The 27,898-nt window shown below is 54.6% G+C and overlaps 4 protein-coding genes across 4 annotated transcripts; 1 reads left to right on the top strand and 3 right to left on the bottom strand.

Annotated features, from left to right (window-relative positions):
- Window positions 1–1,193: 1,193 nt before the first annotated feature.
- Window positions 1,194–3,002, bottom strand: LOC34623202 (RNA-binding protein Y14A). Its single transcript, XM_026338530.1, has 5 exons — window positions 2,946–3,002; window positions 2,619–2,751; window positions 2,396–2,479; window positions 1,487–1,594; window positions 1,194–1,273 (listed from the first exon to the last, which is right to left on the bottom strand). The coding sequence occupies exons 1-5, from the start codon at window positions 3,000–3,002 to the stop codon at window positions 1,194–1,196; spliced, it is 462 nt and encodes a 153-aa protein (XP_026194315.1).
- Window positions 3,003–6,189: 3,187 nt separating this feature from the next.
- LOC34623200 (tRNA-splicing ligase RtcB homolog) lies at window positions 6,190–13,462 on the top strand. Its single transcript, XM_026338532.1, has 10 exons — window positions 6,190–6,301; window positions 6,593–6,763; window positions 7,812–8,039; window positions 8,784–8,891; window positions 9,065–9,153; window positions 9,316–9,366; window positions 9,754–9,909; window positions 11,963–12,133; window positions 12,345–12,641; window positions 13,319–13,462. The coding sequence occupies exons 1-10, from the start codon at window positions 6,190–6,192 to the stop codon at window positions 13,460–13,462; spliced, it is 1,527 nt and encodes a 508-aa protein (XP_026194317.1).
- A 3,604-nt stretch (window positions 13,463–17,066) lies between these two features.
- LOC113147565 (ice-structuring protein 4-like) lies at window positions 17,067–18,704 on the bottom strand (the record flags this gene model as incomplete). The annotated part of the gene is made up of 4 exons (XM_026338527.1): window positions 17,067–17,261; window positions 17,855–17,889; window positions 18,272–18,323; window positions 18,579–18,704. Coding segments are annotated over 4 exons (408 nt in total), but the record flags the coding sequence as incomplete, so codon positions are not given.
- A 4,675-nt stretch (window positions 18,705–23,379) lies between these two features.
- On the bottom strand, window positions 23,380–27,610 carry LOC34622724 (eukaryotic translation initiation factor 3 subunit I). Its single transcript, XM_026338531.1, has 9 exons — window positions 27,521–27,610; window positions 27,071–27,116; window positions 25,881–26,034; window positions 25,601–25,700; window positions 25,010–25,132; window positions 24,573–24,674; window positions 24,197–24,253; window positions 23,917–24,043; window positions 23,380–23,582 (listed from the first exon to the last, which is right to left on the bottom strand). Exons 1-9 carry the CDS (start codon window positions 27,608–27,610, stop codon window positions 23,380–23,382), a joined length of 1,002 nt encoding a protein of 333 aa, XP_026194316.1.
- Window positions 27,611–27,898: the final 288 nt, after the last annotated feature.

Here is a 27,898-nt window from a genome sequence, read left to right on the forward strand (position 1 = left end):
ATCGCTTAAGCTTCAAACCCTTCGAGGCAACTTGGTGTGTAGGCAACGCATGGTGGTGACTTTAGAGGCTTTGCTTGCACACACCTCATTTCAAGCGTCTGCCCTCCCCAGTCATCGCTTAAGCTTCAAACCCTTCGAGGCAACTTGGTGTGTAGGCAACGCATGGTGGTGACTTTAGAGGCTTTGCTTGCACACACCTCATTTCAAGCGTCTGCCCTCCCCAGTCATCGCTTAAGCTTCCGTCTTTGCCCTTCCTCTTGCCCCCGCCTGCCCGAAACCGTCTTCGGGGAAGGCGCGTGTCTGCGAAACGTGTCCTCAAGAAACCCACCAAGCCAGAGGGTTTGCTGGCACCCGTGTTGCAGAAGCAGCTACTAAGGTAGCGCTGGCTAGCTGGCTCTAGGAGGAGACAGAAACAAATCCAAAAGGTGACTTGCCGCCACCTCTTCTCATAACAGGGGCAGCTAGCTGGTCATCTCGCTGGCTGCGAGTGGCGTCCTTTTTCTTTAGGCCTACGGCGCTCGCCTGTCTGCTCGCTCTAGAGAGCTGTCTGTGGGAAGATGTGAATTAATGGGGGAAGCCTGCAAGCTGCTAGCACGCCGCTAGAGGCAAACGTCTATCGGCGCTCACCTGCAGTGGCGCTAGGCGCACCCGCGCAACATACGCCACGACCAGCTTGACACCCCTAGCGAATTGGATGCGTGGCTAGCTGGACGTCCAGAGTACGCCTCCTCTAGAAGGCAATCTATGCGTAGCTAGAAAAACCCCTACTCTGAAAAGATCAACAACTAGACAGATAGGCGCATGGCCTGGAAAAGAATGCGAACCGGCGTCACCACCTTGAACGCTACCCCAAGGCAGCATTCACTTGTGCAGCTGCTGCTTGCCGCAGGAGGTTGGTGGCAGCAACGGCAGTTTTAAAAGGCAAGAAACTCTCTTCGGCCTCCCGCAAGGCAGCTGCTGAGATCCTCAAACATCCAAAACATGCGCCCTTTAGATGAGCAGCAGTCAATCTACAATGGGCTCTCTGGATATGCCCCCCTTCCTCTTGTGCTGCTCCATCAGCTGTTAGTGGTGTTGCTCCATCAGCTGTTAGTGGAGTTGCTGCATCAGCTGTTAGTGGTGTGGCTGCATCAGCTGTTGTTGCTGCAGTGCCTCGGTGTCTCGTCACTACGTCTCTGCGCCTGATCGCTCGTTCACTTGCGCTTCTCTGGTTGACGCACAAAAGCCCAGCTGACAGCCACCTTCTGGCCTAGCAGTTCCTGCCCGTTCATCCCTACAGCAGCACACATACATACACACATCCGCTACAAAATCATAATACACGCATATACATATAGAGTACATTGAGGGACGCCTATACTGCGGGTGCTGGCGCGAAGCTGCCAAACAATTTCTGTTGGCGCGGGGGGTCCATACAAACCAAACTTTTTTAAAAATAGAATAAGGGTTTGAGGTTTGTTGTGCAGACTGCACTGTCGCATCTTACCATCGATGGCAGCCTTCGCCTCGTCATACGTCTCGTATTCCACAAAGGCATAGCCCTTCACGAACCCTGAGCGTCTGTCAAGGTTCATGTGCAAGTTCCTTATGGCTCCTGAAGAAATAGACCATGCAGCGGAAAGGAAGCAGCGCGCAGCGATATCTAGAAAGCCAAAAAGCTCTCTTCCGCAGACGCGTTGGCTCCAGAAGAGGCTGACACTACCACCCCCCGAGCGAGGAAGGGGAGGGGCCTGTAGCTCCTCGAGGCAGCCGCAAGAAGCACCCCCTAAACAACACGCCATGGTGCGCTGCTGCACTTTTTTCTGCCCTGACTGCCTTTATAGAATCGCAGCAGTTGCAGAGCTTCCAGGTTGGCAGACCAAAAAAGTGTCTTAGCGTCCGTCTGCTTCTTACGGCATACAGAATTCCTACACCCCTATGAATTTGCCTGCTACGGATAATACGGAAAGAGCCTTTCTACACTTAAGCACTCTGTATATGTGTATATGTGTATGTGTGTATGTGTGTATGTGTATATGTGTGTATGTGAATATGTGTGTATGTGTGTATGTGTGGATATGTGTATATGTGTGTATGTGTATATGTTTATATGTGTATGTGTATATGCGTATATGTGTATGTGTGTATGTGTATATGTGTATGTGTACATGTGTATGTGTGTATGTGTACGTGTGTATGTGTATATGTGTGTATGTGTATGTGTAAATGTGTAAATGTGTATGTGTATATGTGTGTATGTGTGTATGTGTAAATGTGCATGTGCATGTGTATATGTGTGTATATGTGTGTATGTGTATGTGTGCATGTGTATATGCGTATATGTGTGTAAATGTGTATGTGTATATGTGTATGTGTATATGCGTATATGTGTGGATATGTGTGTGTGCATACATACCGAAGGCATCGAAAGCTTCGTGTAGGTCTTCTTCCTGGGCTTCTTCATGGATGTTGGTAGCCACAACAACCCACCCCTCGACAGCTGCAGACACCGGCAGAGAGCAGCCGCAGAGAGGCGCACGTGTGCCGCACAAACACATGGAAGGCACTTCTGCCGGATCCGCAACTTTGGCAGCTAGATGAGAGAAAGCGTCCTCTAGGGAATCAACAAGCGAACGAACATCTGGCTGGGGCGGGGCCTTTCCCCTTATCCCTCCGCTTGCTCTCGCCGGTGTCGTCCAGTCGCTCAAAGATTCCAGACTTCCCCGCATACCGTTCGTCTCGACCAGTGGCATCCTCCCGCATTCCACGGCCCTGCAGCGCATGCAGGCAATTGCAGCGGCGGCAGACGGCGGAGGGGTGCAGAATTCGCGAGAAACGTCGCCGCCTCTGCGCCCTAGACGCCCTCTCCGAGACAACTGATCGCCCCTCCACATAGCAGAGGGAGCTTCCAACGAGCAGCCGCGGGGGGAAGAAAGGAAAGGGAAATCACAGCAGCGCCTCCTGACCTTTTGGCGCAATCCCGTGGAAACGGAGGGAGAGCGGCGCTCCTCTGAATCGGCCATCTCGGTCGGATCTGCAGTGTCTGTACAGATGCAGTGGTGCACTTCCTAGGAGTGAGTCTCCCCCCGCCTTGACAGAGGCGGGAAGCGTAAAAGCTGTAGCCACGCTGCTCTGCGGCCTCCAATGTCTTCTCTGCCCTTTTTGCCTCCCGTTTTGCAGCGGCTGGGCTGCCAGGAAGTCTCCCAACAAAGCGCCTCCGCTGCCTGGCGTCGATAAGAGTCTTCGCTCGAGAGGGTCTGACGGGGTCTCAAGCTTCAGAGAGCTTCAGCCCTCTTCCTCCAGAAACACGAGCAGAAAATTAGAAATTGAGTCTGTTTCGTTTTGCCGTAAATGGGGGCCCTATTGGGGGCTGCGCACCGCCAACTGCGGCTGCCTGCATGCAATTCACAGGCCCCCCCTCTCCCCTGAAAACAGCCGCTTGCCGGCTCCTCCTCCAACCGAGTTGAATACCCCTCCCTTTCAAAGACCACATTTAAGCGAGTTTCGGGCATGTCGTATGTTCCGAGGGGAATCGAGGGGGTGCGCACGTCTGCTACTTTCTCTAAAACAGGCTTTTTGGCACTGCTTGCTTCGTTTGCCGCCCTCATGTGGGTAGCTCGACCAGCAAGCTCGTGAACCAGCACTCAGTTTCGGCTGTAACCCACAGACTTCCCCCCACTAGTGCATAGACATCCTGCCTTAGGCGGCTCACGCAGAGGAAACCTCCAGCGGCCCTCCTTCGCCACTCTTCGAGGGTAAGTAGTGCAGGGAGAAGCCACAGGGTCTGCATAGCATGACAACCCTCTCGTAGTCTTTGTGCTTCCACATACGGAAGCGGCAGGCGACATGCATCGAGCCTCGCCAAAGACTTACACGGGCAGGCGATGGATGAATGCTCGCGACGTACTCCGCATTCTTGCGTCGCTCAGCGTCCACCCTACAGGCAGTTCCTCAGAGGCAAACGCCCCGCCCGTCACAAGACACATTCGTTTACACTGTACACGACGCGCAAAATGTTCTTAGCGGCTTCTTGCTCCGTGCATCACCTTCTGTCGAGGCTTCAGTGTACCGTACACCCAAGTACATTGACACGGGGGCAGCAAGGGAACCCCCACTAGCCAGACACGCGAGTCCAACAACTATCGCACCTAAGCTCTGTGTGGCTTAGGCAGTTTTATTTCTTAGCGCTGGTAGCCTGTGCTTCGAGATATCTTTACCGCCACTAGGTATTGCCCTATTTTTACGACACCGAACAAAGATAGCAGTCAAGCGTTCACGTGCGCGGCCAGTCCGTCACTGTTCGTATCTACAGCCACCCACTCCCCGGCAATCCTCGTACTCCACAACCGCTCGTACGAGCACCAAAGAAACACACGCATGCAGATTCTATACGCACTCTGCGCCCAACATCAAGGGATCCACCTCAACAAGCACGCGTAACAGCTCTAAACACCGGCCTCTTCCGGTCGGTACAGAAGCAACACAAATACGCTCGAGACTTCCCGCTTGCGCCAGAAGGTCCGCCCACTTCTGCCAGCTCTCACCAGCGCTTCGCAGGATTTGAGCTCTGCGCAACGCCGATAGACGCAAAGAAGCAAGGTAAATGCCCTCCTTTCTCAAAAGTATGCCAACACTGCTAAGCACCGCGCAACACGCACACCCCTCTTCACAAACTCCCCCACGCGTCCAGCCACCCCCACCTCCACGTATTCCAAATCAAAAGCACCGGCAGACAATCCGTCAATAGCTGGCTACTCTGCTCGGAGACGACTTTTTCGAGCACATCCATAAGCAAAACACGAAGTCCTCTACAACCATTCCCACATTACCCCCCGCCCTTCCCCTCCCTCCCCCCGCCACCGTTCCCGCCAAATAGCCACACGATCAGCAATTAACTACCACGCGCCTGCAACGGCAGAGCGCCACCCATCATGTGAACAAAAATCCTAAAGGAAACATATAGCGGGAAAGGCTTCAAAGAGAAGCTTCCCCAGTTCGACCGAAGGTACCGCGAACAGCGCGCGCAGCGCTCCTTTCAGCGATTCAACTCTCGCAACTCGCAGGAAGCAGTGCAAGTCCCCCTCAGCATATCGGCACACGGTAAGCGATAGGCCATCTCCGCAGCAGCGGTAGGCAAAGGCCGTTCATCTTCGGGGTTTTAGAACCTTCTTTCGAAGGAACAATCACACTGAGAGGCCTCTTCCTGCAGAGGAGCCTCCCCACAGCGCGTCATGCGGCGCCTGTCCAGCGGGGAGATGCAGCCGTTGCTGCGCCAACGGGACTGCTGCATGCGGGCTGGAAGACGAGCGCCACCACGGCGTTAAGCAATAAAGGCGAATTTCATATACCGCGGACAAGAAAGAAACAAAATTTATTAATTATAGCACCTGGAAGACGCGCGAAACCGAATTATCAGGGGTAATCACAGCCCTTTTTGGCACATGCCTGCAGCGATGCTGCAGCAGCATCGGGCCTTCAGAGCCATAGAAATACGGCACCCCCTCCCCGCGTTAGTGGCTAGTAGCCATGTTTTAGGCTAAAATAGATCCAGATATCGCATGCGTACAACGCAATACAGATGTTAGGGTCGTACAAACGTCTTACATCGGGTACCCCCGTTTGGACGCTCGTCCGTAAACGTCGTCTGGATTCGGCAGTGCTGCTGCCGCGCTCCCAAAGCCGAGGGACGGCGACCAAGTGTTGCTGTTTTTTGCTGGAGTTTTGGTTATCTTTCTGCGCAATTCTTCTTTGCTCGATTATCCGCGAGGCCTCTCCCCGAGCTTAGCACCGCCTCCAGGTGCCGACTCCGCTGCCACACCGCAAGCGTGCGGCAGCGCGAACCAGCAGCGCACGCGGGAAGTTTGTATGGCATATCAGCGCGACGCAACACCAGTTCTTCCCCCTTCTTCCCTCTGCTTCTCCCTCCTTCGTCTCCCTGATTTGGCAGAAGGGAATGTCGTTGCATGTCTCAACAACACACAGCGCTCCTGAGCGTGCCTGAAGTCGACAAGGGCTCTGGGCGCCTCCTTCGCAACCGGAGCGAATTTCTAGCAACACCTGTAGGCGCAGCTGCAGCGGCAGCAACGGCTTCACTTGCATCTTGGAACGGTGACAAAGCGGCGATCTCTGCCCCAGGAATGCTCGCAGCACTTTCCAGTAAACACAGCGGCAAGCGCAGCAACCGCGGCTTCATAACACTCGGCGAACGCCATGGCGTCGTATCGCGCCTTTGACGAGGAAAAGGCATACCTGTATCGGGAAGCCGATAGCCATACCATCCTGAACGTCAGGAGGGGGTTTGTTCCCGGCATGCATGTACCTGGTATGCCTTCGAGAGGTGGAGCCTGCGCATACTCGCTGCATGCGGGTTGGCACGCCTCTACATGCGCTCCTCAACGAGAAGGGGTCCCCCCGCGATATATGTGCACTTGAGGATTTGTTCTCGCGCGAAACAGCAAGGGCTAGAAGTTCCGTGCCTTTGTGTGTTCACCGATTCGTATGGCTGGCTATTGCTATGTTGCATGCATATGTATACATGTGCACGTATGCACATATTTAAATATATTGATATATGTGTGCGTGTGTCTGAGTGACTGCTTCATTTTGTGCTCAGGGGAGGTGTACGTTAACGATGCTCTGGAGAGTCTGTTGCTAGATGAGCTGAGGGCATATTGCGGCTCGCGGGGGTGTGGAGGATTTCTTCCCGCCGTAAAGCAGGTGGCTAATGTTGCGACGCTTCCAGGGATTGTGGGCAAGAGTATTGGTCTCCCTGATATTCATGCCGGTAAGAAATAAGCCTCCCGAGCGTCAAGAGACGGCACCACCACGTTGTGAGCTTTCGGCGATGGCATGGGCGGGCTCTCATTCGTGCCACACTGGCGTTGGAGTGCGAGCGAAGCACAATTTAAATGCTTCAATTTAAGAGGCCTTCGATCTGCACCGCGCAAAGGTTGGGGAGCGCCTTGCCTCCTTAGCCGTGTGGCATTCGGCATTCCCGCGTGTGCCCTTGCCTGGCACTGTCTGCGTTTATGTACGTGTACGGATGGATAGGTATGGGTGTGTGTATATTATCTCTATATGTATATATATATGCATATGTATATGTCAATGTATGGGTGTGTATATATGTGTGCATATGTATATGTAAATGCATATTTGTAGATGTTAATATGTATGTATATGTATGGGGGTGCGTCTGCGTGGGTGTAGTATATGAATATATATGTACATATTTATATGTATATATATACATACATATATTTGGGTATGTACGTGTGTATATGCATATGCAAATGTAAATGCGTGGATGCATGTGAATAAGTACGTGTATATGCGTATGTATATGTATTTGTATAAATTAATATGTGTACATATATTTGTATCTGCATATTTATGTGTGTATACGTGTGGGTGTGTATGGGTATATATGACATATAGGTGTATGTAATTATCTCGATATGTATCGTGTATATGTGAATGTAAATGTCGATGCATAGATGTAAATGCCAATGTATGGGTGTCTATGTTCAAGAGTATGTGTAGACATAAACATATGTATGCATATGTGTATGTATAGAAGCATGTGTATGTGTAGATGCATTGTGTATATGTAAATGTATGTAAATGTATTTGTGTGTATGTGCATATATGTGTAAATGTATTTATGTGTATGCGTGTTAGCACATGTAGATGTATTTTAGTGTATGTATGTAAGTGTATTTATATGTATACATGTAAACGTGTTTATGTGTATGTATGTGTATGTATCTGTATGTGTATGTATCTGTATGTGTATGTATCGGTATCTGTATCTGTGTGTGAGCTGCGTAAAGGCTATGGCTTCGCAATAGGGAATGTGGCGGCCTTTGCTTGCAAAAATCCCGATGCAGTAGTATCTCCGGGGGGCGTTGGCTTTGATATTAATTGCGGCGTGCGACTTTTGAGGACGAACCTCAGAGAAGAGGACGTGAGGCCGAAGCAGGAGGAGCTTGCCCAAGCGCTCTTCGACTATATTCCAGTAGGAGTTGGCTCACAGGGGATAATACCGTGTAACATGAAAGGCAAGTTGGACCCTGTCCCCTGCACGGAAATGCAAGCGACTTCACCTTTCAGCCGGAAGGGCGGCTCTGTGCTTCTGAAGGCCGCTAGCAGCGCGTTGTTCGGTTTGGCGTGCCAAGAGCCTCTGCGAAACTAGCGTGTCGACTTAAGAGGGTAGAGAGTTGAGGGGGGAGGAAGGGAGGAGGAGGAGGGACTGACCAGGGAAAACGATGGAGAATACGCGCTTGGCAGGCAGGCAGGTGGGTAGGTAGGCAGGCAGGTGGGTAGGTAGGCAGGCAGGTGGGTAGGTAGGCAGGCAGGTGGGTAGGTAGGCAGGCAGGTGGGTAGGTAGGCAGGCAGGTGGGTAGGTAGGTAGGCAGGCAGGCGGGTAGGTGATAGGGTTGCTGTCGTGCTGCCTCGGAGAAGAGGGAAAAGGAGAGAAACAGAGGGGAGAAGGGGGAGAACAGAGCAGGAGAGAAGGGGGGAAGGTCCTGGCATGCGAGCTAGCTGCAGCGGCGAGCGAGGTTTATCCCTCCGCTGGAAGTGCTGCGGGTGGGTTGCTGCAGACGCGCTGCAGGCCTTCTTTTCTTTGTAGGGGCTGCATGCGGGATCGGTGTTTCGGGCCATACTCTATTGGACGTGCTGAAAAGCCGCTCTGCGCGCTTTCTTGCGGGGGAAGAAGGATCTTCTGCTCGCACGCCGCTATGAGATTGCATCTTTGAGGGCAAGGCCTCTGGAGCTGCCTGGCCTTGCGGCTGTTTGCGCAGATTTAGATTCGGCGCTTGAGATTGGAACAGACTGGCTGTTGCGGCAGGGGTATGCTTGGACCGAAGACAAGGAGCACTGCGAGGAGTACGGGAGAATGCTGTCCGCGGGTAAGCAGCAGCCCTCGATGCATGCGTGTGCAAAGGTTCTACAGCCCCTCTGCGCAAGAAGGCCTCTCCTGCTTTCTCCCTCAGGAAGTACGCCGAGCGTTGTGGGCAGAGGATTCCTCGCCCCTTGCCCCACACTCCCAGCTGTGAAAATGCGGCCGCTCTTCCGCGCGCAGATCCCTCCAAAGTTTCGATAAGGGCCAAGAAAAGGGGCTTGCCGCAAATGGGGACGCTAGGCGCTGGCAATCACTACTGCGAAGTGCAGGTGCGTAAGCGTGGAGCTTGCAAGCGTTTCCACCGAAGTAGCCAGTGCATAGGAACCACCGAGAAAGGCGCAGCTGTCAGAGGTCGTCTTCAGGGGCTCTCTTGGTGTGCATCGGCTTGCCGGTTCAAAGACTCAGACTTTCGATCAGTATCTTTTCTTCAGGTTGTTGACGAGGTGTTCGACGCTTTCGGTGCCAAGAAAATGGGCCTGGAAGTGCGTCCTCAGCCCCAGCCTTCAAACGAGGGCCTCAAAGAACATACATACATACATACACCTATATATACATATATCCATTTTCCTGCAAACCGGTGTGTTTGCATGTCTCGCACTGCCCTCGCAAGCGGCATCTCTCGCAAGGGCAGCTCCGACTCCTGCGACAAGCCTCTGCGGTTGCTGCCGCATCAGCATCGGCTCGCTGGAGAACGGCAGGATGTTCGCTTTGGGGCCTAAGGGAGCTTGGCGAGGCAGTCTTCGAACGCGTCGTCCAGCCCCCCCTCCGGCACGTGCTTTGTCATGTGCGTCTCTAGGGGTCTCTCTCCATGTGCAGATAAAAGGCTGGTGCGAAATTTCTTTTGTCTGTACACAATGATATGCGTGCAGAAGGGCCAAGTGTGCGTGATGATTCATTCGGGTAGCCGGGGCTTGGGGCACCAGGTTGCAACCGACGCGCTTGTGGCCATGGAAACTTCCATGCAGAAAAGCCACATCAATCCCATCGATAAGCAACTCGCATGCGCCAGGATACAGTCTCAAGAGGTACAATTGTCAGAAAGTTCTCTGAGAGGCCGCTTGTGCTGTCTTTCAGAGGAAGCACGCCCATTCGGCCCATACACTTAGAAGCGCAGTGCCTTACTGCTTTTCTATAGACCCCTGATTGCTTGTCTCGATTGCCCTATCTTCCTTCTCGCATTACCGTTCGCCTTCACACCCCCGCTTTTTCCCTCTTCTCACTATCTTCCTTTTGTCTCTCCCCCTTTTTTCCCCTTCTTTTCTCTCTTTCTCTGTCTCACACCCTGTCCCTCTCTGTTTCTTTCTCTCTGTCTCTCTCTGTTTCTTTCTCTCTGTCTCTCTCTCTGTTCCTTCCTCTCTGTCTCTTTCTCTCTGTGTCTCTCTCTCTGTCTCTCTCTCTGCCTCTCTCTGTGTCTCTCTCTCTGTCTCTCTCTGTCTGCCTCTCTCTCTGTCTCTCTCTCTGCCTCTCTCTGCCTCTCTCTCTGTCTCTCTCTCTGTCTCTCTCTCTCTCTGTCTCTCACTCTCTCTCTGTCTCTCTCTCTTTCTCTCTCTCTCTGTCTCTCACTCTCTCTCTCTCTCTCTTTCTCACTCTCTCTCTGTCTTTCTCTCTTTCTCACTCTCTCTGTCTCTCTCACTCTCTCTCTCTCTCTCAGTCTCTCTCTATCTGTCTCTCTCTCACTCTCTCTCTCTGTCTCTCTCTCACTCTCTCTCACTCTATCTCTGTCTCTCTCACTCTCTCTGTCTGTCTCCCTCACTCTTTCTCTCTGTCTCTCTCTTACTCTCTCTCTCTGTCTCTCTCTCACTCTCTCTCTCTGTCTCTCTCTCACTCTCTCTCTGTCTCTCTCTCTCTCCGTCTCTCTCTCTCACTCTCTCACTCTCTTTCTGTTCCTTCCTCTCTGTCTCTTTCTCTCTGTTCCTTCCTCTCTGTCTCTCTCTCTCTCTGTCTATCTCCGTCTCTCTCTCTCTGTCTCTCTCTATCTGTCTCTCACTCTCTCTCTCTCTGTCTCTCTCGCTCTCTCTGTCTCTCTCTCCCTCGCTCTCTCTCTGTCTCTCACTCTCTGTCTCTTTCTCTCTGTTCCTTCCTCTCTGTCTCTGTCTCTCTCTCTGTCTCTCTCTCTGTCTCTCTCTCACTCTCTCTCTCTGTCTCTCACACTGTCTCTGTCTCTCTCACTCTATCTCTGTCTCTCTCACTCTCTCTCTCTGTCTCTCTCACTCTCTCTCTCTGTCTCTCTCTTACTCTCTCTCTCTGTCTCTCTCTCACTCTCTCTATCTGTCTCTCTCTCACTCTCTCTCTGTCTCTCTCTTTCTCTCTGTCTCTCTCTCTCACTCTCGCACTCTCTTTCTGTTCCTTCATCTCTGTCTCTCTCTCTGTCTCTGTCTCTCTGTCTATCTCCATCTCTCTCTCTCTCTGTCTCTCTCTATCTGTCTCTCACTCTCTGTCTCTCTCTCTCTGTCTCTCTCTCTCTGTCTCTCACTCTCTCTGTCTCTCTCTCTGTCTCTCACTCTCTCTCTGTCTCGCTCTCTCTCTCTCTCTGTCTCTCTCGCTCTCTCTCTGTCTCTCTCACTCTCACTCTCTCGCTCTCTCTCTGTCTCTCTCTCTCTCTCTGTCTCTCTCTCTGTCTCTGTCACTCTCGCTTTCTCTCTATCTCTCACTCTCGCTTTCTCTCTGTCTCTCACTCTCTCTCTCGCTTTCTCTCTGTCGCTCACTCACTCTCTCTCTGTCTCTCACTCTCTCTCTCTCTTTCTCTGTCTGTGTCTCTCTCTCTCCCCCTTTTCCCCCTGTCTTCCTTTCTCTATTCCTCTTTCTCCCTTCTGTCTGCCTCTATCTTTCTCTCTGTCTCTTTCTCTCACCCCTCCCTCCCTGGCCGCTCCGGAGTCACCTGCAGATAAAGTAATGCGCAGCACGTTCCTCATGACAAGGTTGCGGAGAATTTCTGTTTCCTGCGTTGCGCCTTTGACGTGAAGCACCTAGGACTCCAAGCAGGGGAGAAGGGGCCTTCTTCTCTGTGTGCGCCGTTCGTTGCAAGCCGAGCCGTCAGGCATTTTTGTGACATGTGTTGCTGGTATTTCTCTTCTTTAGGGCCAGGATTACTTAGCTGCAATGGCCGCTGCAGCGAACTTCGCGTGGGTGAATAGGGGCGCAATATCCTTCCTCGTGAGAGAGGCCTTTGCGAAAGTTCTTGGCGCATCTCCTGACGATCTGGACATGCATGTTGTGTATGACGTCTCTCACAACATCGCGAAGCACGAAGTACGCCGCCTTGTACCCTAAGTTTTGCTGCTGAGTGCAGCTTTTCTCCCTCTTTCCTCCCTCCTTCCCTGCCTCCCTTGCCCCTGTCCAGCCACAGCTGCGAACGCGTCGCGAGCTGCGTGCAGCCTTCAACTGCTTCCTTTTTGCCTCAAAGGCCTCCCCGCATGCTTACTGCCCCACGTATATGCATGCGTTCGGCGGGGCTGCTCAGGAGCACTTCGTCAACGGAGAGGTGCAGAGCTTGCTAGTGCATCGCAAAGGCGCAACACGCGCGCTACCACCACATCACCCCCTCATTCCGTGTGCCTACCAGCTCATCGGACAGCCGGCGCTAATTGGAGGGACCATGGGAACGTGCAGCTATGTCCTCCTCGGTACCGAAAAGGGCCTCAAAGAGACTTGGGCCTCTACATGTCACGGTGCTGGAAGGGCAAAGAGCAGAAATGCTAGCAGAAATACGCTTTCCTTTGAGGACGTCATGCGACGTCTAGAAGAAATGCGCATCTCCGTAAGACACTTGGAGGCCCTCCCTCCTCCTCACGCCTTTCACGCATGCGGATTTGCTGCACGCGGATGCTCGGTAGCCGTAAATATGTCGTGCCCTATGTCTGTGTGCGAGGCACTCGTGCGCTCTTCTCCTGCTGGCCTTGGCAGCCTCACGCTTTCGTTGAAAGGCCCCCCCGTTCCCAAGTGTCTGTGCATGCGAAGAAAAATGGTCTCCGCGCATGTCTGCCGTTCTGCCACGATTTCATCGTGCAGATCTCTCTCTCACGTGTTGTCTCTCTTGCGCCTAGCGCTGCATGGTGCCCTGTTGCCTAGTCCCACGTCCCCTACAGTCGCCTGTACGCAGCAGCAGGAGTAGCAATGCTCTCCCCGCAGCTCCTACCATGGCTCCCTACATGCGCAGAGGACCTGTTACTGAATGGAAACGCAGACCTCTCTCGCTCTCTCTCTCGTGTAGCCGTCGATTATTCTATATACACGTACATCTGACGTGGACATAGGAGGCGTAGAGATTCGTGCACCTCCCAGCTCGAATCTCTACTGACTCGTGACTCCGATGGTCTTGCGGGAGGCAGGCGGTGCAGGAGGCACTTTTTTGGCGAGCTTTCAGATTACTCGTCTCCAGCTTGTGTACTTGTCTGAGTGTGTATATTCCCGTGCCGGTCTGTTACATGCCCACAGCTGCGCGTGGCCTCCCCCAAGTTGGTGGCTGAAGAGGCCCCTGAGTCGTACAAGGATGTTTCCTCCGTTGTGGATACCTGTCACGAGGCGGGTATCTCAAAGAAGTGCGCAAGGCTCAAACCCATCGCTGTTATCAAAGGCTGAAGCGAAGAGCCCATACAAAATACCACGGACCTCATACTGAGACACAAACTCCTACGAGGCGTCGTCGGTCGGTGTTTAGCACCCTAGCGCCGTCAAAGAGAGCCGCTGTGTGCCCCCCTTTCGGGTATATATATATTTACATATATCGCAGCGCCTCTCCCACGGTGCGCAGTATTTCCAAAGAACTGTAACGGCGGCTTTCCCGTCTTCATGTTGCACCAAGAAAGCCTCTCTGGAGGCCCCTTCGGGCCCGAACAACTCGGCCTCACGACAAGGTCTGTAGGGCCTTATCGTGAGCTTCTTTAAGCTTGCTCTTACGAAAGAAGGAGGTGTATATAGCGCCACCGTTTTCTAGCGGGGGGTATGGCTGCATGCCCTTCGCGGAGATCCTCTGCGGCAGCGCTGCATCAAATTAGGGCTTTGGAGTCGCCTATGCGTAACGTGCAGTGCCCCTCTGAAGGCATTCCCGATGGCGAGGAAGGAGCCATGCGTGCAAGAGTACCTCCTGCTGCATAAGAGGGATGGGGTGAGGAGGAAGTCGGGGGTTCTTTGTAAGCCGGACGAAGGCGCTCACGTCTTCTGAATCGCGCATGCATGGGAGCCCCCTAAACACCGGGGGAACTCTGTGCAGCATCGAGCACGCCTCGATCCGCGAGACAGAGCGGCGCAAGTGCTCACGATTGGCTTGGGCAGGGGAGAAGGGGCTGGATAAGCACGTGCTAAAACTGTTGTGTTTTATAAGACGGCAACCTTCTCCCCCCATTCGGCTCTTCCCCCACCCCCTTTTCACCCACCCCTCCTGCCTTACAACCTACCCCCGCCCCCCCTCCCTATGGATCCTTGGATGTTTTCCCCACACGCTACATGGCCGCTACTATTACGCCGCTAGGTGACACGTACCGAAGGGGGCTGCCTGACCAGCAGAAGCCGCAGCAGGAAAATACAACCAGCGAGGGTAGCTCCGAGTGCAACTGCAGGACGGCAAGCTGTAGACTCTAGGCGGTGTATATCAGCTCAGCGTGTACATGAGCCGCGAGCTTCCTTGCTAGGATCGCTCGCTCCTGCAGATGTGATGCCTCGCTCCTGCGGATGCGATGCCTCGCTCCTGCGGATGCGATGGCTCGCTCCTGCGAATGCGATGCCTCGCTCCTGCGGATGAGATAGCTCAATCCTGCGGATGCGATGCCTCGCTCCTGCGGATGAGATAGCTCAATCCTGCGGATGCGATGGCTCAATCCTGCGGATGAGATAGGTCGCTCCTGCAGATGCGATGGTTCGCTCCTGCAGATGCGATGGTTCGCTCCTGCGGATGCGATGGTTCGCTCCTGCGGATGCGATGGTTCGCTCCTGCGGATGCGATGGCTCGCTCCTGCGGATGCGATGGCTCGCTCCTGCGGATGCGATGGCTCGCTCCTGCAGATGCGATGGTTCGCTCCTGCAGATGCGATGGTTCGCTCCTGCGGATGCGATGGCTCGCTCCTGCGGATGCGATGGCTCGCTCCTGCGGATGCGATGGTTCGCTCCTGCGGATGCGATGCCTCGCTCCTGCGGATGCGATAGCTACTAGCGAAGGGGGTAACAAGCATGCAGGGGGGGAAAAGTTTCAAGGCGCTGCTGGTATCAGCCGGCCTGCCCCGCAGCCGACTGTGTTTAAAGCAGCTCTTTCTCCCGCGTGCTTGCTCGCCAGTGGAGTCGATCCTGTTGTTCCCAATGGAACATAAGACAGGAGGGAGGCTCTACGATACCACAAGGCGCTTTTCGCTGTTGCAGCAGCTGCTGCGGTCGTTGCAGCGCTCCAAGCGCAGCACACCGCAGTTTCCCCTCATTAGACACGCTAGCTCCTCATATCTTTATTTAATGCGAAAAAAACAGCTCATTTCACGCGCTAGGAATTACTGTAACGTGAGACGGCCGGCCTGTGCTGCAGGAGCGGCCATCCCGGCAGCTGCCAGCCAAAGGCGCAGCGACGGCTGTAAATGCGGCTTTGCTGAGATCTCCAGCATCCAATTGGTTCAAGGCAAAAGATTTTTGTCGCAGTTCACGATTCGGCGCGCTGTTGCGCTGTCTACCGCATGCCCTCCGAGCAGCAGCAGCTGCTGCTGCTCGAACACCGCGCTGCTTGCTGCAGACGCCGCTGTGCTTGCGTGCCGTCGCGGGGAGGTCTGGAGGAAGGACTGACGCGCATGCACGAAATAAAATAAGCAACTCCTGCATCGCAATTGTGTGTGAGCTTTTTTCGTGGGCAGCGGCGTAGCAGCTCAGACCGCCGCGACTCAGGAGTCCTCTCTACGTGTATGTCGTATATGCATGGCTGCTACCGCTGCCGCAGCAGCAGCAGTAGGAGCAGCAGCAGCAGCAGCTGCTGCTCCTGCAAACAACGGCAACGCACGCCTTCAGGACTTTTGTCTTAGCAGCTGCCGCTGCAGAAGGAGATCCCTGCTGGCTGTGTAAGCGGCCCTTTAGTGCTGCCCCTAAATTGAGGTGTGCCTCTGTGGGGTGTCGGGGAGCGCTCGACTGCGTGACTTCCGGCTGCTGCAAGGCTTTTCTCGCTCTGCGGCGCACCAGCCAGCGCGGCGCAGCAGGAACGGCAAACGCGCAGCGAAAAAGCGGCAGAAAAAGCGGCACACCTACCGTGCATTCCTTCAGCACTCCTGGGTGTATGGACCCTCGGCAGCAGCAGCAAGCGCAGCAGCGGAAGCCCTCGACAGAGGAATGAGGACTGCCTTTCACTCGCATTCCCTGCAGCAGCAGCAGCAGCAGCAGCAGCAGCAGCAGCAGCTGGCACAGCGGCTTCTGCAACGGCCTCTGTCCAGGTAACTCCTGCCCGCATCGCTGCTCTTGTCGCTGCTGCTGCAGCAACAGCAACACGACCAGCAGCAGCAGCAGATGGCATCCGCAGCAGCACAGTTGTTGTACTGCGGCGCCCTCTCCGCAGGCAAAGCGCAGCGCCTCTTTTCCTCCCCTCTCTCCCGCCTTCCTAGCAGCCTGGCAATTACTCTCCACACACACTCTCCACCCCACTCCCACCGCAGCTGCCGCTGCAAGTTCTGCAACAGAAGCAGCCGCGAGAACGCCACGCTGTCGTCGCACTGCCCCTCTCCAGATCCCTCTTCGCTCCCCTCCTCGCATGCAGCAGCAGAAGCAGGAGCAGCAGCAGCAGCTGCTGCTGCAAGTCTTGCAGCAGAAGCAGCCGCAAGACCTCCAAGCTGCTGGCGAAACGCACTGCAAAGACCAGCAGCAAACGGGGGATTTTTCGCAACAACAGCAACAGCAACAGCAACAACAGCAACAGCAACAGCAGCAACAGGAACAACAGCAGCAACAGCAACAGCAACAGCAACAGCAGCAGCAACAGCCGCTGCACGTGCAGCAGCTCCAGCTGCAGCAGCTACAGCATAATACACAACCGCTAGGGAGAGTGCCGTCCCCACTGAAAAATACGCTTCAGAGTCAAAGCTTTTTTAAAACGCATGATGACAGAGAGCTGCCGCAGCCGCTCCCTTCTCCTCCGCAACAGGAGCATCAGACCCCGCAGCAGGATCACCAGAAATTCCTGCAGCAGCCGCTGCCAAGGCTGCAGCAACAGCAACAACAGAAATTTGTCTCAGACGGAAGCCCATACACCGCAGGCAACCTCGCTATCGACACTCCAGACGAACAAGGCGAGGACGCTTTCATTGCACCCTCCAGGTATGGAGTCTTGACACTTCCAAAAAACAAAAACAGTCTTCCTCAAAGCAGAGAGCGGCATGCACGCCGCCTTTCCAGGCGCACGGAAGGAAGGAAAAAGGATGCCTCTCTATAGGGATGTGCACATATATACACACGTATATATATATATATATATATATATATATATATATATATATATATATATATATAGACGTATATATATTACATGTATATATATCTATATGTATACATATATACTACATAAATATATATATCTATATGTATACATATATATTACATAAATATATACGTATATTTATACGTATATATTACATGTATATATATGTATGTGTATGAATGCAAAAGTTCGTTTATACATTTTGTAGATATTCGTGGTGTGTGTTGATTGGTGTGGGGTGTGAATGCAGGCGCGAGGAGGGCTGCACTGCGCTGTATTCGCGCGAGCAGCAGCAGGCGTTGCTGCAGCAGCTGCAGCACTTAGCCGCTGGTATGCTGTGGGAAGGCAGTGGTCGTCAGCAGCCTCAGTTTTCGGCTGCAGGAGCAGAGAGTCTCTTGCGGCTTTTGCAGAGCAGCAAGCAGCAGCAAGAGGTGATGCAGCGTCACGAGCTGCAGCAGCAGGTGATGCCTAGTGCTCAAAGCCATCAAGCGGAAGCGGAGCGGAGATCTTTCCCTCCCCCCCCGCTCCTCCTAAACAGCAGCAGCAGCAGCAGCAGCAGCAGCAGCAGCAGCATGGGCTTTGCTCTAGCAGCTCCCGCCGCTCAGGAGGCTCCCGTAGCGCCCGCCTTTGTCGGGGATGCAGATTTGCAGAAGCATCATCAACCTGACGAGTCTCCCGCTGATCCTCCTTTCTGGCCTCATCCTGCGCCTCACAAGCGGCTACGGAGAGGCAAGAGAGGCGGCAGAAACAAACAGAAGAAGAAGCAACAGGGAGGTGCTGCGGCTGCTCCCTGGGGGCCGTCTTTTGAAGGTTCAGCATCGACAGAAATTCAGCAGCTAGCTGCAGAACGCCCTGAGTTGCTGCTGCTAGCTAGCCATCTGCTGCAGCAGCAGCAGCAGCAGCAGCAAATCCAGGATATGCTGCGCTTGCAGCAAGCCAGAGAACTCCTGAGGGTGCACCAGCAGCAGCAGCAGCAGCGGCAGCGGCAGCAGCATCATTTGTTGATGCAGCAGCATCAGCAGCATCAGCATCAGCAGCATCAGCTGCACCAGCAGCAGCACCAGCAGCAGCACCAGCAGCAGCAGCAGTTGCTGCTTTCAGAAAGTTATCAGCGAGCCTCGTATCCCTCAGGTCTTGACTCGCGGCAGCTGCAACAGCTGCAGCAGCTGCAGCACCAGCACCAGTTGCAGCAGCAGCTCCACCAGCAGCAGCAGCACCAGTTGCAGCTGCAACAGCTGCAGCACCAGCAGCAGCAGCACCAGCAGCAGCACCAGCAGCAGCATCAGCGCGGCTTGCACTCGTCTGACATTGGCGATCTGCGCATGCAGCTGCAGCAGTACGATTTGCAGCAGCAGCAGCAGCAGCAGCTGCTCGTGCAGGAGCAGCAGCAGCAGCAGCTCCACCCCCCGCAGCAGGCCCCACACGTGCAGCAGCAGCAGCAGACGCTTTCCCCTTACTTAAGGGACGGAAGAGCCGCCGCTGCCATGCGCCTGCAGCAGCAGCAGCAGCAGCAGCTATGGCTGCTGCTGCAACAGCAACAGCAACAGCAGGAAGCGCACTCGCATCCGTACGGCAGTATTCGCTTCCTCCCGAATGTCAGGGAGCCTCGCGCATCCCTCAGCAGCGGCGTTGTAACGCCACACTGGGGACGGCAGCAGCAGCCGCAGCAGCAGCAGCAGCGGCAGCAGCAGCCCCTTAGAATGAACTCCAGCAGCAGCAGCACCAGCGGTCGTGTGTACATAGTTCCTGCACAACGGCCCGAGCTCCCCCAGCAGCAGAAACAGCAGCAGCAGCAGCAGCAGAAACAGCAGCAGCAGCAGCAGCAACAAGAATTGGCTTCCCGGGGGCCTGTGGGGCCCCTTGCGCTACCGTCTAGCATTAGTGCGCTGCCTCCCCCAGCAGCTGCTGCCGCTGCAGCTGCTGCAGCAGCTGCCTCTGCCGTTTCCGCTCCTGCGCTTCCCTCTGCTGCTGCTGCTGCTCCGTTGTCTACCGCAGCAGCAGCGGCAGCAGTAGACAGGGAAGTTTCGGATTTAGCGCAGTGTTTCTCTGAATGTACCGTCAGTACTGGGGAGGGCCTGCTTGTTGCTTCTCCTGCTCGATCCGTTCACAAGGCAGCTCCCACGACAGCACCAGTAGGGCATGGGAGGCCTCTTGCAGATTGGGAGAGCGGAACGGCAGCTGCGGGAGGAGGCTTTGGAGGAGCGGCTGCTCGCCCCGGTAGCTGCAACACTGCTGCGTGTCGCACGAACAGCAGCAGCAGCAATCACAGCAGCAGCAGCAATCACAGCAGCAGCAGCAGCAGCAGCAGCGCAAACGGGTACCGTTTGCTTGTGAACGCCTCGGAGAAAAGGCAGCTGCTGCCTTGAGAGGCCTCCGTCTCGTTTTCCCGCTTCGTGTAGCGATAATGGTGCCTTGTCTTTGCATCTCTATTTTGTTTCGAGCTGCTGCTCTCGGCAGCTGATGCAGCAGGAGCAGCAGCAGCTGCTGATGCAGCAACAACAGGTCTGTACTCAGGCTCGACTTCCACCGTCTGTGGCCGCTTGCCCAGAGGCTTATTATGACATCTCTTGAAAGGGTGTCTCCCCTTCCGTGCGCGGCGGAAGGAGAATTAGGGGCGGAAGCCCTCCACGCGATGGGGGAGGAGCTTCTCCCCCCTATCTCCCGCCTTCACTTCACCTCCCCAAACCTTCGAACCCTTCTCCCTGCCTCCTCCCCGATCGCCGTGGTGCTCCTCGCCAACTCCTTTCCTTCGCGCCTCATTCGGCACTTCACTGCCCCTTCACTCCCCCTACCCTACGTTGCGCAGGAGCGGGGGACGAAAGTCTCCTTAAGGCCCCCCTCCTCTGTTTCCGCCGTGCGGAGTCTCCGCTGTGGTTCGTTTCGCAATCATTCCGGGGTATCCTTGACTCTTTCTCTCGCGTCGTGCTCCCGCCTTCCCCTCCCCGCCTTCCCCTCCCTTCAGTTAGGGTTTATTTATGGCTGGCAGGCAGAGGCTCACCGGTGCGCCGAGCTTTGGGGGCCCTTTTCCCTCTCTCTCTCTGTCTGTCTCTCTCTGTCTGTTTCTCTCTCTGTCTGTTTCTCTCTCTCTCTGTTTGTCTCTCTGTTTCTCTCTCTGTTTCTCTCTCTGTCTTCGGGGACAGAGAGAGAAACAGACAGAGAGAGAGAAACAGAGAGAGAGAGAAAAACAGACAGAGACAGAGAGAGAAACAGAGAGAGAGAGAGAGAAAAGGGCCCCTCTCCGGTACACTGGGCCTTATCGAGGGCCCTCCTCCCTTCGGGAGCCTCAGGATGCGGAGGGGATTCATTTGTGGTTTTGCTTTTATGCCTGACAAAACATCATGCGGTCACCTGCTGCTGTTCGTTTTTATCGCCCTAAGGGCGCACATGACTGCCTGCCTCCTTTTTTCTCCTCATCTTCAGCCTGTCAGTTATGGAGGGAGGCTCGCTGTGCCTCTCAGGAGGCCTACAGTCTCCTCGCGTTTGTGTGCTCACTAGGGGTCGCCCTCCCTCAGGGGCCCCTTCCGCCCTCGCAATGAAGGGGCCACAGGGGGAGGGGCCCTCACCTTAAACAGGAGACACATCATGACACCCCAGGAGGGGACCTTACAGCGGCCGGGGAGTTTTTTTCTTGGAGTGCGTCTCCCCCAACAGTCGCCTTGCTACGGAGTTTGAAGCGCAACAAACACACACACAAATACACATACACACACAGACACACACAGACACACATGCACATTCTGGCGAGCCTGCAGCTGTAAAACGCCGGTGCTATGGAAGTGCGCCGAGAACGCCCTATCCTACTGGCCCCCTCCAACTGACTGCGTCGGGAGGGGGAGCAAAATCTTGCTGCTGCTGTTGCTTTCGCTGGTGCTACACCACCTAAAAACGAAGTCCTGATTCCCTGACGCATGCACGCATGCACGCATGCATGCGTGCACGCAGAACGCAGGGTGCCTCCAGGAGGCGCGCATGCGACACACACTGCCTCCACCGGGGAGCTGGCTGATCAGGGTCTGCAGAGAAGAGAGTGCAGATGCAGCTGTAACGGAGGCGCATGCGTAATGTGTGTGTCGGGAGTCACCCCCTCTCTGGAGGGGCCGCGAGGGCAGGGGCGTATGGGAAAAGCGGGTGAGGGTGCAGGAGCTGTGAATAGCGAATGCTGCATTCTCTATTCGAGCTTGTGTTCTGTGTGAGTGTGTGAGGGAGTTTGTGCGCCTCTCTGAGGCTGTCGTCGAGAGGCACGCAGAGGGCTGAATAGCGCGCGGGAAGCAGCGGGGGTGCAGGAAACTAGCCACCAAGCACATAGATGAAGACGCAGAAAAATCGTTTCAGCTGGCGGATGGTGTCGTGAGTGATGTGGGTGCTCTTTCTGTGGAAATCGGCCTTCAAAGACGCTCTGGAGACCCCCGGAAACGTATTCGTGCCTCTGCCAGCAAGGCAGCTTTACTGCTGCCAAAGGGAAATGCACAGCACTTTTATCAGGGAGAAGCGCAACAGGCCATGCCCCTTCTTCTTCCACCAGCCTTGCTGCTTGCCGTTCGCCTCTCATGCCGCCTCCAGTCCACCCCAACAGAAAACAGCAACACATCCCCACAGGAAGAACCATGTCTCCGAGAAAAACAAGCGGGTGCAGGAGAAATGCCCGAGTGGATGGGCAGAATGCCTGCAAAAGAGTCCTCTAGGCTTTTTGCTCAAGAGGGCGTGGCAAAGCACCCGCGGCTAGACGACACGCATATAACCCTCTCTGCGTTACAAGCTCCTGCGCGGAGGGGCTTTCTGCGCCATGTGTATACCCCTTCTGCCGCGTTTGAGGAGGCCTCCCAAGGAGCCTGCAGACCACCCTCTGTGGAGTATGCATGCCCTCCTTGCTCCTTTCTCCTCTCTCAAGTGACTCGGCCTGCATTCTACGAGACAGCGAGTGCTTGCAAGCGCCTGCTTCCACAAACTGCGTGCTGCACAGCTGACGGCCTTCACCTGCGACACGGTAACAGGCAAGCAAGGCTGATGGAAAACTTCTTGCGTCTGCAAAGATGCACGCCTCATGAATTGCGCAGCTGCGCACACACCATCGCCTCCTCAACCACAAGACCTTCCCAGGGAGGGTCTCCCCGCAAGTGCCATTTTACTCCCGCCTTCCCCCCTCGAACGCAGCTTTCCAGCCGTCCTTCGGCGTAGACGTCTCCAAGAGTGGTGGGGGGAAGGTTATATTCGCACCGTTTTCGCTGCCCCCTCCTCTCAGCACGCAGCTCCACAAACCCCACAACGAGGGGGGAACAAAGGGCGCTCGCCGACGTCTGTCTGGCTAGCGAACTGCATGCGAGAGGCCGTGAACGTGACAAGGCACTGCGATGCCTTCCAGGTTGTCTATGGAAAGAGGGGAAGATACGCCACGGAGGGGGCTTTCTCAGAGCTTTCAAAACAGCCCTGCGCAAAAGGGCTTGACGTAACGAGGAAGCTACATGCATTTTCTTGTAGGTAGCCGCATACGGGGGAGCTCACGAAGCGCACTGCACCCCCTCAAAGAAGCAGTAGAGCTTTCTAAAGCTTCTAAAACGGCAACAGATGGCAAGCGTCTCCGCGTGGCAGACTAGCAGCACTAACGCTCGTAGAAAATAACGCGCAGCAGGTCAAATCATCGACCGATCTCGACAGCAGGAGCAGCAGCACCAACAACAGCACCCAGCGTACGAGGAGCAAGCTAAGCAAAGCTAAATAAGTCCTTTGCGGCCTTCCTCGAGAAAGAAGGAGAAGGAGGCTCCTGCTGCAGTCTACAAGGGCCAGCTCGGCCGTTTTCTTTGACAGCTGCAGCTCGGTCGGTGGCTTCCCTTTACCTATACTTCCAGTGTCGTTGCCTCAACAGCCAATACCTCTCGTTTGCCGCAACAGCCGCAAGAGCGGCGGATTGCAGCGGCAACAGCAACAGCCTCGCACCCGCTACGCAGTCGGAATCTGCCAACCCTCGCGAGGGCAGCACCACCAGCGCTTGCAAGGTAGAGAAAGCTCTGCAGCAGCAAAGCGCCCACGCCGCACCTTGCAGCGTGGGCGGTTCGCTGCGTGTGGGGCCCCTTCACTGAAATTTTTCATCCGTAAAATACTCCTCGTCGAAGCTGTACAGACGAACATAGCCGTCTTCGCCCCCCGAGGCGTATCCACTGCCATCTGGACGCCATGCCAAAGTGTGCAAAGGGCCGAAGTGCCCTTTGCAGCTCGCAATCTCTTCGCCTCGTACAACATGGTAGAGCAAGGCTTCAAACTTGCCTTCCCCGCTTGCTGCACGAGGCAACATACACCCACAGACACGCAGTGCGCATGCACACACAACACACCCATGGAAAGCCTCCGCCACGTCTATAAGGCCACTTTTTCGCACGGATTTACACAGCACGTGCATGCGCTGTTTTTCCCCCACTCCCCCCAGAGGCGCCACCCTCCCTTCAAGACGCTGCTGCTCTGTCTGTCTGTTTGTCTGTCTTGGAATGCCGCTCCATAGCACGAACAAAACTACCAATATACATCTCCTTCCCGTCCCCCCTTTCTTCCCCTCTCGCCCTTAAAAAAGCGCTCACGAGCACGCAAAACGGATGCCATCAGACAGAAAACTCACCAGTGGTCGTGACATCCTCTGCCGCTTGACCACCCCCCATAAGGAGATGCATCTTCCTCTCTGGCCCCGCATGCGTCAACAACGGACTCAACGCGCAAGAATTGAGGGGTCTGTCTGTCGTGTATGTCTGAAGCCACAGAGACAGCAACAGCAGCGCAGAGGGCATTAAAGACCGTGACACAGACAAAGCTCCAAGCCTCAGACAGTACACCCTTCCCACCAGAACGCCTTTCTCATCAAAACGCGGGGTTTTTCTGCGAAAAAACAAAACCTTCCTTACCTTTAAACACTCCCAATCCTTCGTAGACCACAGCTTTGCAGTGCCGTCAGAACAGGTCTGATGAGCGCAGCAGCAGACATTGAAAAACACACAGCGGCTTCCACAAGCGCATGCAAAAGAACGCCCCTGCTGCTGCTGCAGCCGCTGCCGCCTCCCCAAAGGGAAGCCACACACACTCTGCTGCACCAACTGCCTAAGGAGTAGAGGCAGCATCTTCCCCACGCAAGCAAATGTGTATACACACACACACAGCACAACACACATACAAACACACACAGCACAACACACATATACACACACAGCACAACACACATACACACACACACAGCACAACACACACACACACATGCAGAAGCAGCAGCAGCGGAAATCGCACCGTAAGCGCCAGCATCCTGTCAGCAGAGAAGCTCATGCACGTAATGAAAGCCTTGTGACCGCGCAGCTCATTGATATACTCTCCGTTGCTCGCATCCCACACCTAGAAGCAGCACAAACAGTAGCAGGAGCAGCAGCCGAGACGATAAAGGAGGCTTCTATACGGCTGCCAAAGAAACCAAAGACCTGTGGACTGCTCTGTTAAAGGAAAGCGGCTATCCTTCAACAGAGACAGCAATACGCATATATGTGTGTATGTATGTGTGTATGTAGGTGGGGAAGGAAGAAGGCAGCTGCTGCGTACGTAGCGAACTTTTCCGAAACAAAAAACCGCTCACATCTGCCCAGCCCCCTTCCGCCCCCCTTTCCCTACGCAGTCTCCCCAGCAGTGTGTCGCCTCCCTCCCCTCTCCAGCCCAGAGAAGAGCTCTCCCAGTACCATAATATCGCCATTCTCGTGTGTAGAGACGATCGTTTCATCGAACGCTCCCCAATGCACTTGCGTGCAGCGAGCCGCAAAGTCATCTTGTACCCACAGCCGCTTCGGAGTTTCCCCGTCCACCTGCAAAAAAAGCCGCATGAAAAGAAAATTCAACGCATCGGCTTTGCAACCCCCAACATATGACACAGCATGTGTGCAGCGACAACGCTGCATAAAAACTCGAGAAAAAAACGCCTCCACCTCCACTTTTTCCCCCTACTCCTCCCTCCCCCTCTCCCTCGAAGCGTCACCCCACAGGCCTCCATCACTGCATTGTATCCACAATAAAAGCTTCTAAACAATTCCCCCTCACGCAAAAATCAAAAAAACAAAACTCGCACGCCTGTCAGGACGCTTGCGGGGAGGCGTTTCTTGACGCGAGACTCAGCAGCGGGCTGTAATGACGCAGGGAGTCAGTCAGTCTCTCTCAGTCTATCTCTATCTCTCTCTCAGGCTCTCTCTCTCAGTCTCTCTCTCTCTCTCTGTCTCTATCTCAGTCTCTATCTCAGTCTCTATCTCTCTCTCTCTCGCAGACTTTGTGAGACTCACCTTCCAGACTTTGATTGACTTCACACTCTGTGCGCCAAAGTTTTCGTGTGCGACTACAAAACGCGTCTGCTGCGTGGGCATGCGGCACCACTCCACGAATCTGCGTCACAATCCGAGTGAACGAGGAAGCCTTGTACCATGCAACACACTCCCGCGGAAAAATACCATCCTTTTAGTGTGGACCGATTTCTTCTGCGGATCCGTGAGCACGTATGCGCCTCGTTAAACCCGCAAAAACACTGCTCGATATGCCCTTTTGGCATGCCAAAAAATTGCTCACTTGCAAGGCCCCTGCTCAGGTATCTCGTGCAACAGCGTTCCCGAGCAGACGTCGAAGATGAGCACCTTCTGGTCGGCTGAGGCAGCAATCAATCGCTTCGAGTCGAGAGTGCAGTCGCACGACCAGACAACACCTTTTCCCACGTCGTATGTGCCTGAAAGGAGGACGACAGAGACGCAGCCTCGAACAAACAGATCGTCTTTAGAGGAAAAACCGCATTGCTGGCAAGTAGAGAGCTCTAGAAAAGAAGCCATCACCAACAAACAAACAGTCTCCATCCGAAGAGGCACACCATTGCCAACAAACAAATAGTCTCCATCCGAAGGGGCACACCATTGCCAACAAACAAACAGTCTCCATCCGAAGAGGCACACCATTGCCAACAAACAGATAGTCTCCATCCGAAGAGGCACACCATTGCCAACAAACAAACAGTCTCCATCCGAAGAGGCACACCATTGCCAACAAACAAATAGTCTCCATCCGAAGAGGCACACCATTGCCAACAAACAAATAGTCTCCATCCGAAGAGGCACACCATTGCCAACAAGTGAACATTGCACAAACTCGCATACATGCATGCATGTATGTACGTCTACAGAGAAGGCAGGCTAGGTAGACGGGTGCAAGGACTGCAAGAGTCTTGGAAAAAGGACAGGAAGACAGAAGCCGTGCGAAAAGGAGAGACTGCCTCTTCCCCTGTAGTTCAATTGGTGCATGTAAGAAGAGCCAGAGGGATGCGCGAAGCTAGCGAGGGCAGCACGAGGTGATATATGTAAATATGCATCGAGACGTCGATCTGCTGCAGGAGTGTGGTTGCATCGCAAGAGAGGGTGCTGGTGAGTGGGCGAGTGATGCGGGAGCAGGAGTGTGAAAAGAAAGAAGCTTGGAAGATGGAATCGGAAAGCACGGCTGCCTTGCGAGGCAGAACAGGGATCTTCAGGAGCGCAAGCCGATTGAGGCAAACGAACGCTTGGACTGGAGAGTGGGAAATGAATTTGTGAAAAACGCGAGGATAGTGTTTTTGCGAAGGAACCGACGCAGTGGCAGCGTTTTTCTCTGCCGTTTTTGGATCATACGCTGCACTACAGTGCCTGCTGGGTAGGTTGAAGTCGGCGAAGAATGCAGGAAATTTCTGTGCTGAAGGGCTGCTGGAGCTGCCCCTTCCCCGCGGAAGTTGCATGACGTACCAATGCGTCTGCCATCCTCGGTACGCCAGAGAGACAAATTCGCATCCTGAGGAGCAGCAGCAGCAGCAGCAGCAGCAGCAGCAGCAGAGGCATCAGAAACATGGGGTGATGGCAAGGAAAGGAGAGGGAGGGAGATCAGGTGGGAGAGAAGGAAGGAAGAGAGGGAGGTGGAAAGATTGTGTTGCATCTGCTCTTGGTAGGGTGCTGCTGCTGGTGGAGGAAGAGGCGTTTGTAGAAGCAACAAGCTCGCTGCGGCTGCTACTGCGCTGAGGAGGCTTCATCGATGCCTCCTGCATCGAGCGAGGCCCCTTTTCGAGTCTGCTTGCGCGCAGAGCAGAGGCGGGGAAGGAAAGAAGGGGTGAAAAAGGCAGCAGCAGCAGCAGCAGCACTGTTCGTCGCTGCTTAGGGTGTCGGAGGGGTCGTCGAGGTGGAAGTGCGCATCCCTCCTACCTTGCCGCAAGTAAACATGATATCGCCATCACGATTGAACTGAACCCATGTTAGGGGCCTGTCGTGGCCTTGCAGCAGAAGGGGATACATCTTCTCTCTGGAACGTGCTGCTGCAGCAGCAGCAGCAGCAGCAGCGGCAGCAGCAGCGGCAGCGGCAGCAGCAGGATAGGGAGGCAAGGCCCTTAGGTCCAGGAAAAAGGTGCAAGATGATCATAAAAATGCCGTATTTCCGCTGTTGGACAGCCTCTGCATGCAAAATCCCTCTTGTGGGGTCCCCAGCAGCAAGCCCTAAAGCAGCAGCAACAGCAGCAGCAGCAGCAGCAGCAGCAGTAGGCCTGTGCCGGCTGCTGCTGCTGCTGCTGGTCGTATTGCAGACAG

The sequence above is a fragment of the Cyclospora cayetanensis genome, unplaced genomic scaffold (genome assembly GCF_002999335.1).
Source record: "Cyclospora cayetanensis isolate NF1_C8 unplaced genomic scaffold, CcayRef3 CcayRef3_contig_270, whole genome shotgun sequence".
Taxonomy (NCBI): Eukaryota; Apicomplexa; class Conoidasida; order Eucoccidiorida; family Eimeriidae; genus Cyclospora; species Cyclospora cayetanensis.

What these genes read in the sequence shown, in the direction of transcription:
- LOC34623202 (XM_026338530.1), bottom strand. Translation starts at nt 3,002, where the DNA reads ATGGCCGATTCAGAGGAGCGCCGCTCTCCCTCCGTTTCCACGGGATTG. An exon ending in CGAAGCTTTCGATGCCTTCG is followed by an intron (nt 1,595 to 2,395) that starts GTATGTATGCAC and finishes CTATTTCTTCAG; the next exon opens with GAGCCATAAGGAACTTGCAC. An exon ending in GGCGAAGGCTGCCATCGATG is followed by an intron (nt 1,274 to 1,486) that starts GTAAGATGCGAC and finishes GTGCTGCTGTAG; the next exon opens with GGATGAACGGGCAGGAACTG.
- LOC34623200 (XM_026338532.1), top strand. Translation starts at nt 6,190, where the DNA reads ATGGCGTCGTATCGCGCCTTTGACGAGGAAAAGGCATACCTGTATCGG. An exon ending in CGGGAGAATGCTGTCCGCGG is followed by an intron (nt 8,892 to 9,064) that starts GTAAGCAGCAGC and finishes TTCCGCGCGCAG; the next exon opens with ATCCCTCCAAAGTTTCGATA. An exon ending in CCAAGAAAATGGGCCTGGAA is followed by an intron (nt 9,367 to 9,753) that starts GTGCGTCCTCAG and finishes ATATGCGTGCAG; the next exon opens with AAGGGCCAAGTGTGCGTGAT.
- LOC34622724 (XM_026338531.1), bottom strand. Translation starts at nt 27,610, where the DNA reads ATGTATCCCCTTCTGCTGCAAGGCCACGACAGGCCCCTAACATGGGTT. An exon ending in AGTCAATCAAAGTCTGGAAG is followed by an intron (nt 25,133 to 25,600) that starts GTGAGTCTCACA and finishes CTTTTTTTGCAG; the next exon opens with GTGGACGGGGAAACTCCGAA. An exon ending in ACAGGATGCTGGCGCTTACG is followed by an intron (nt 24,254 to 24,572) that starts GTGCGATTTCCG and finishes TGCGCTCATCAG; the next exon opens with ACCTGTTCTGACGGCACTGC.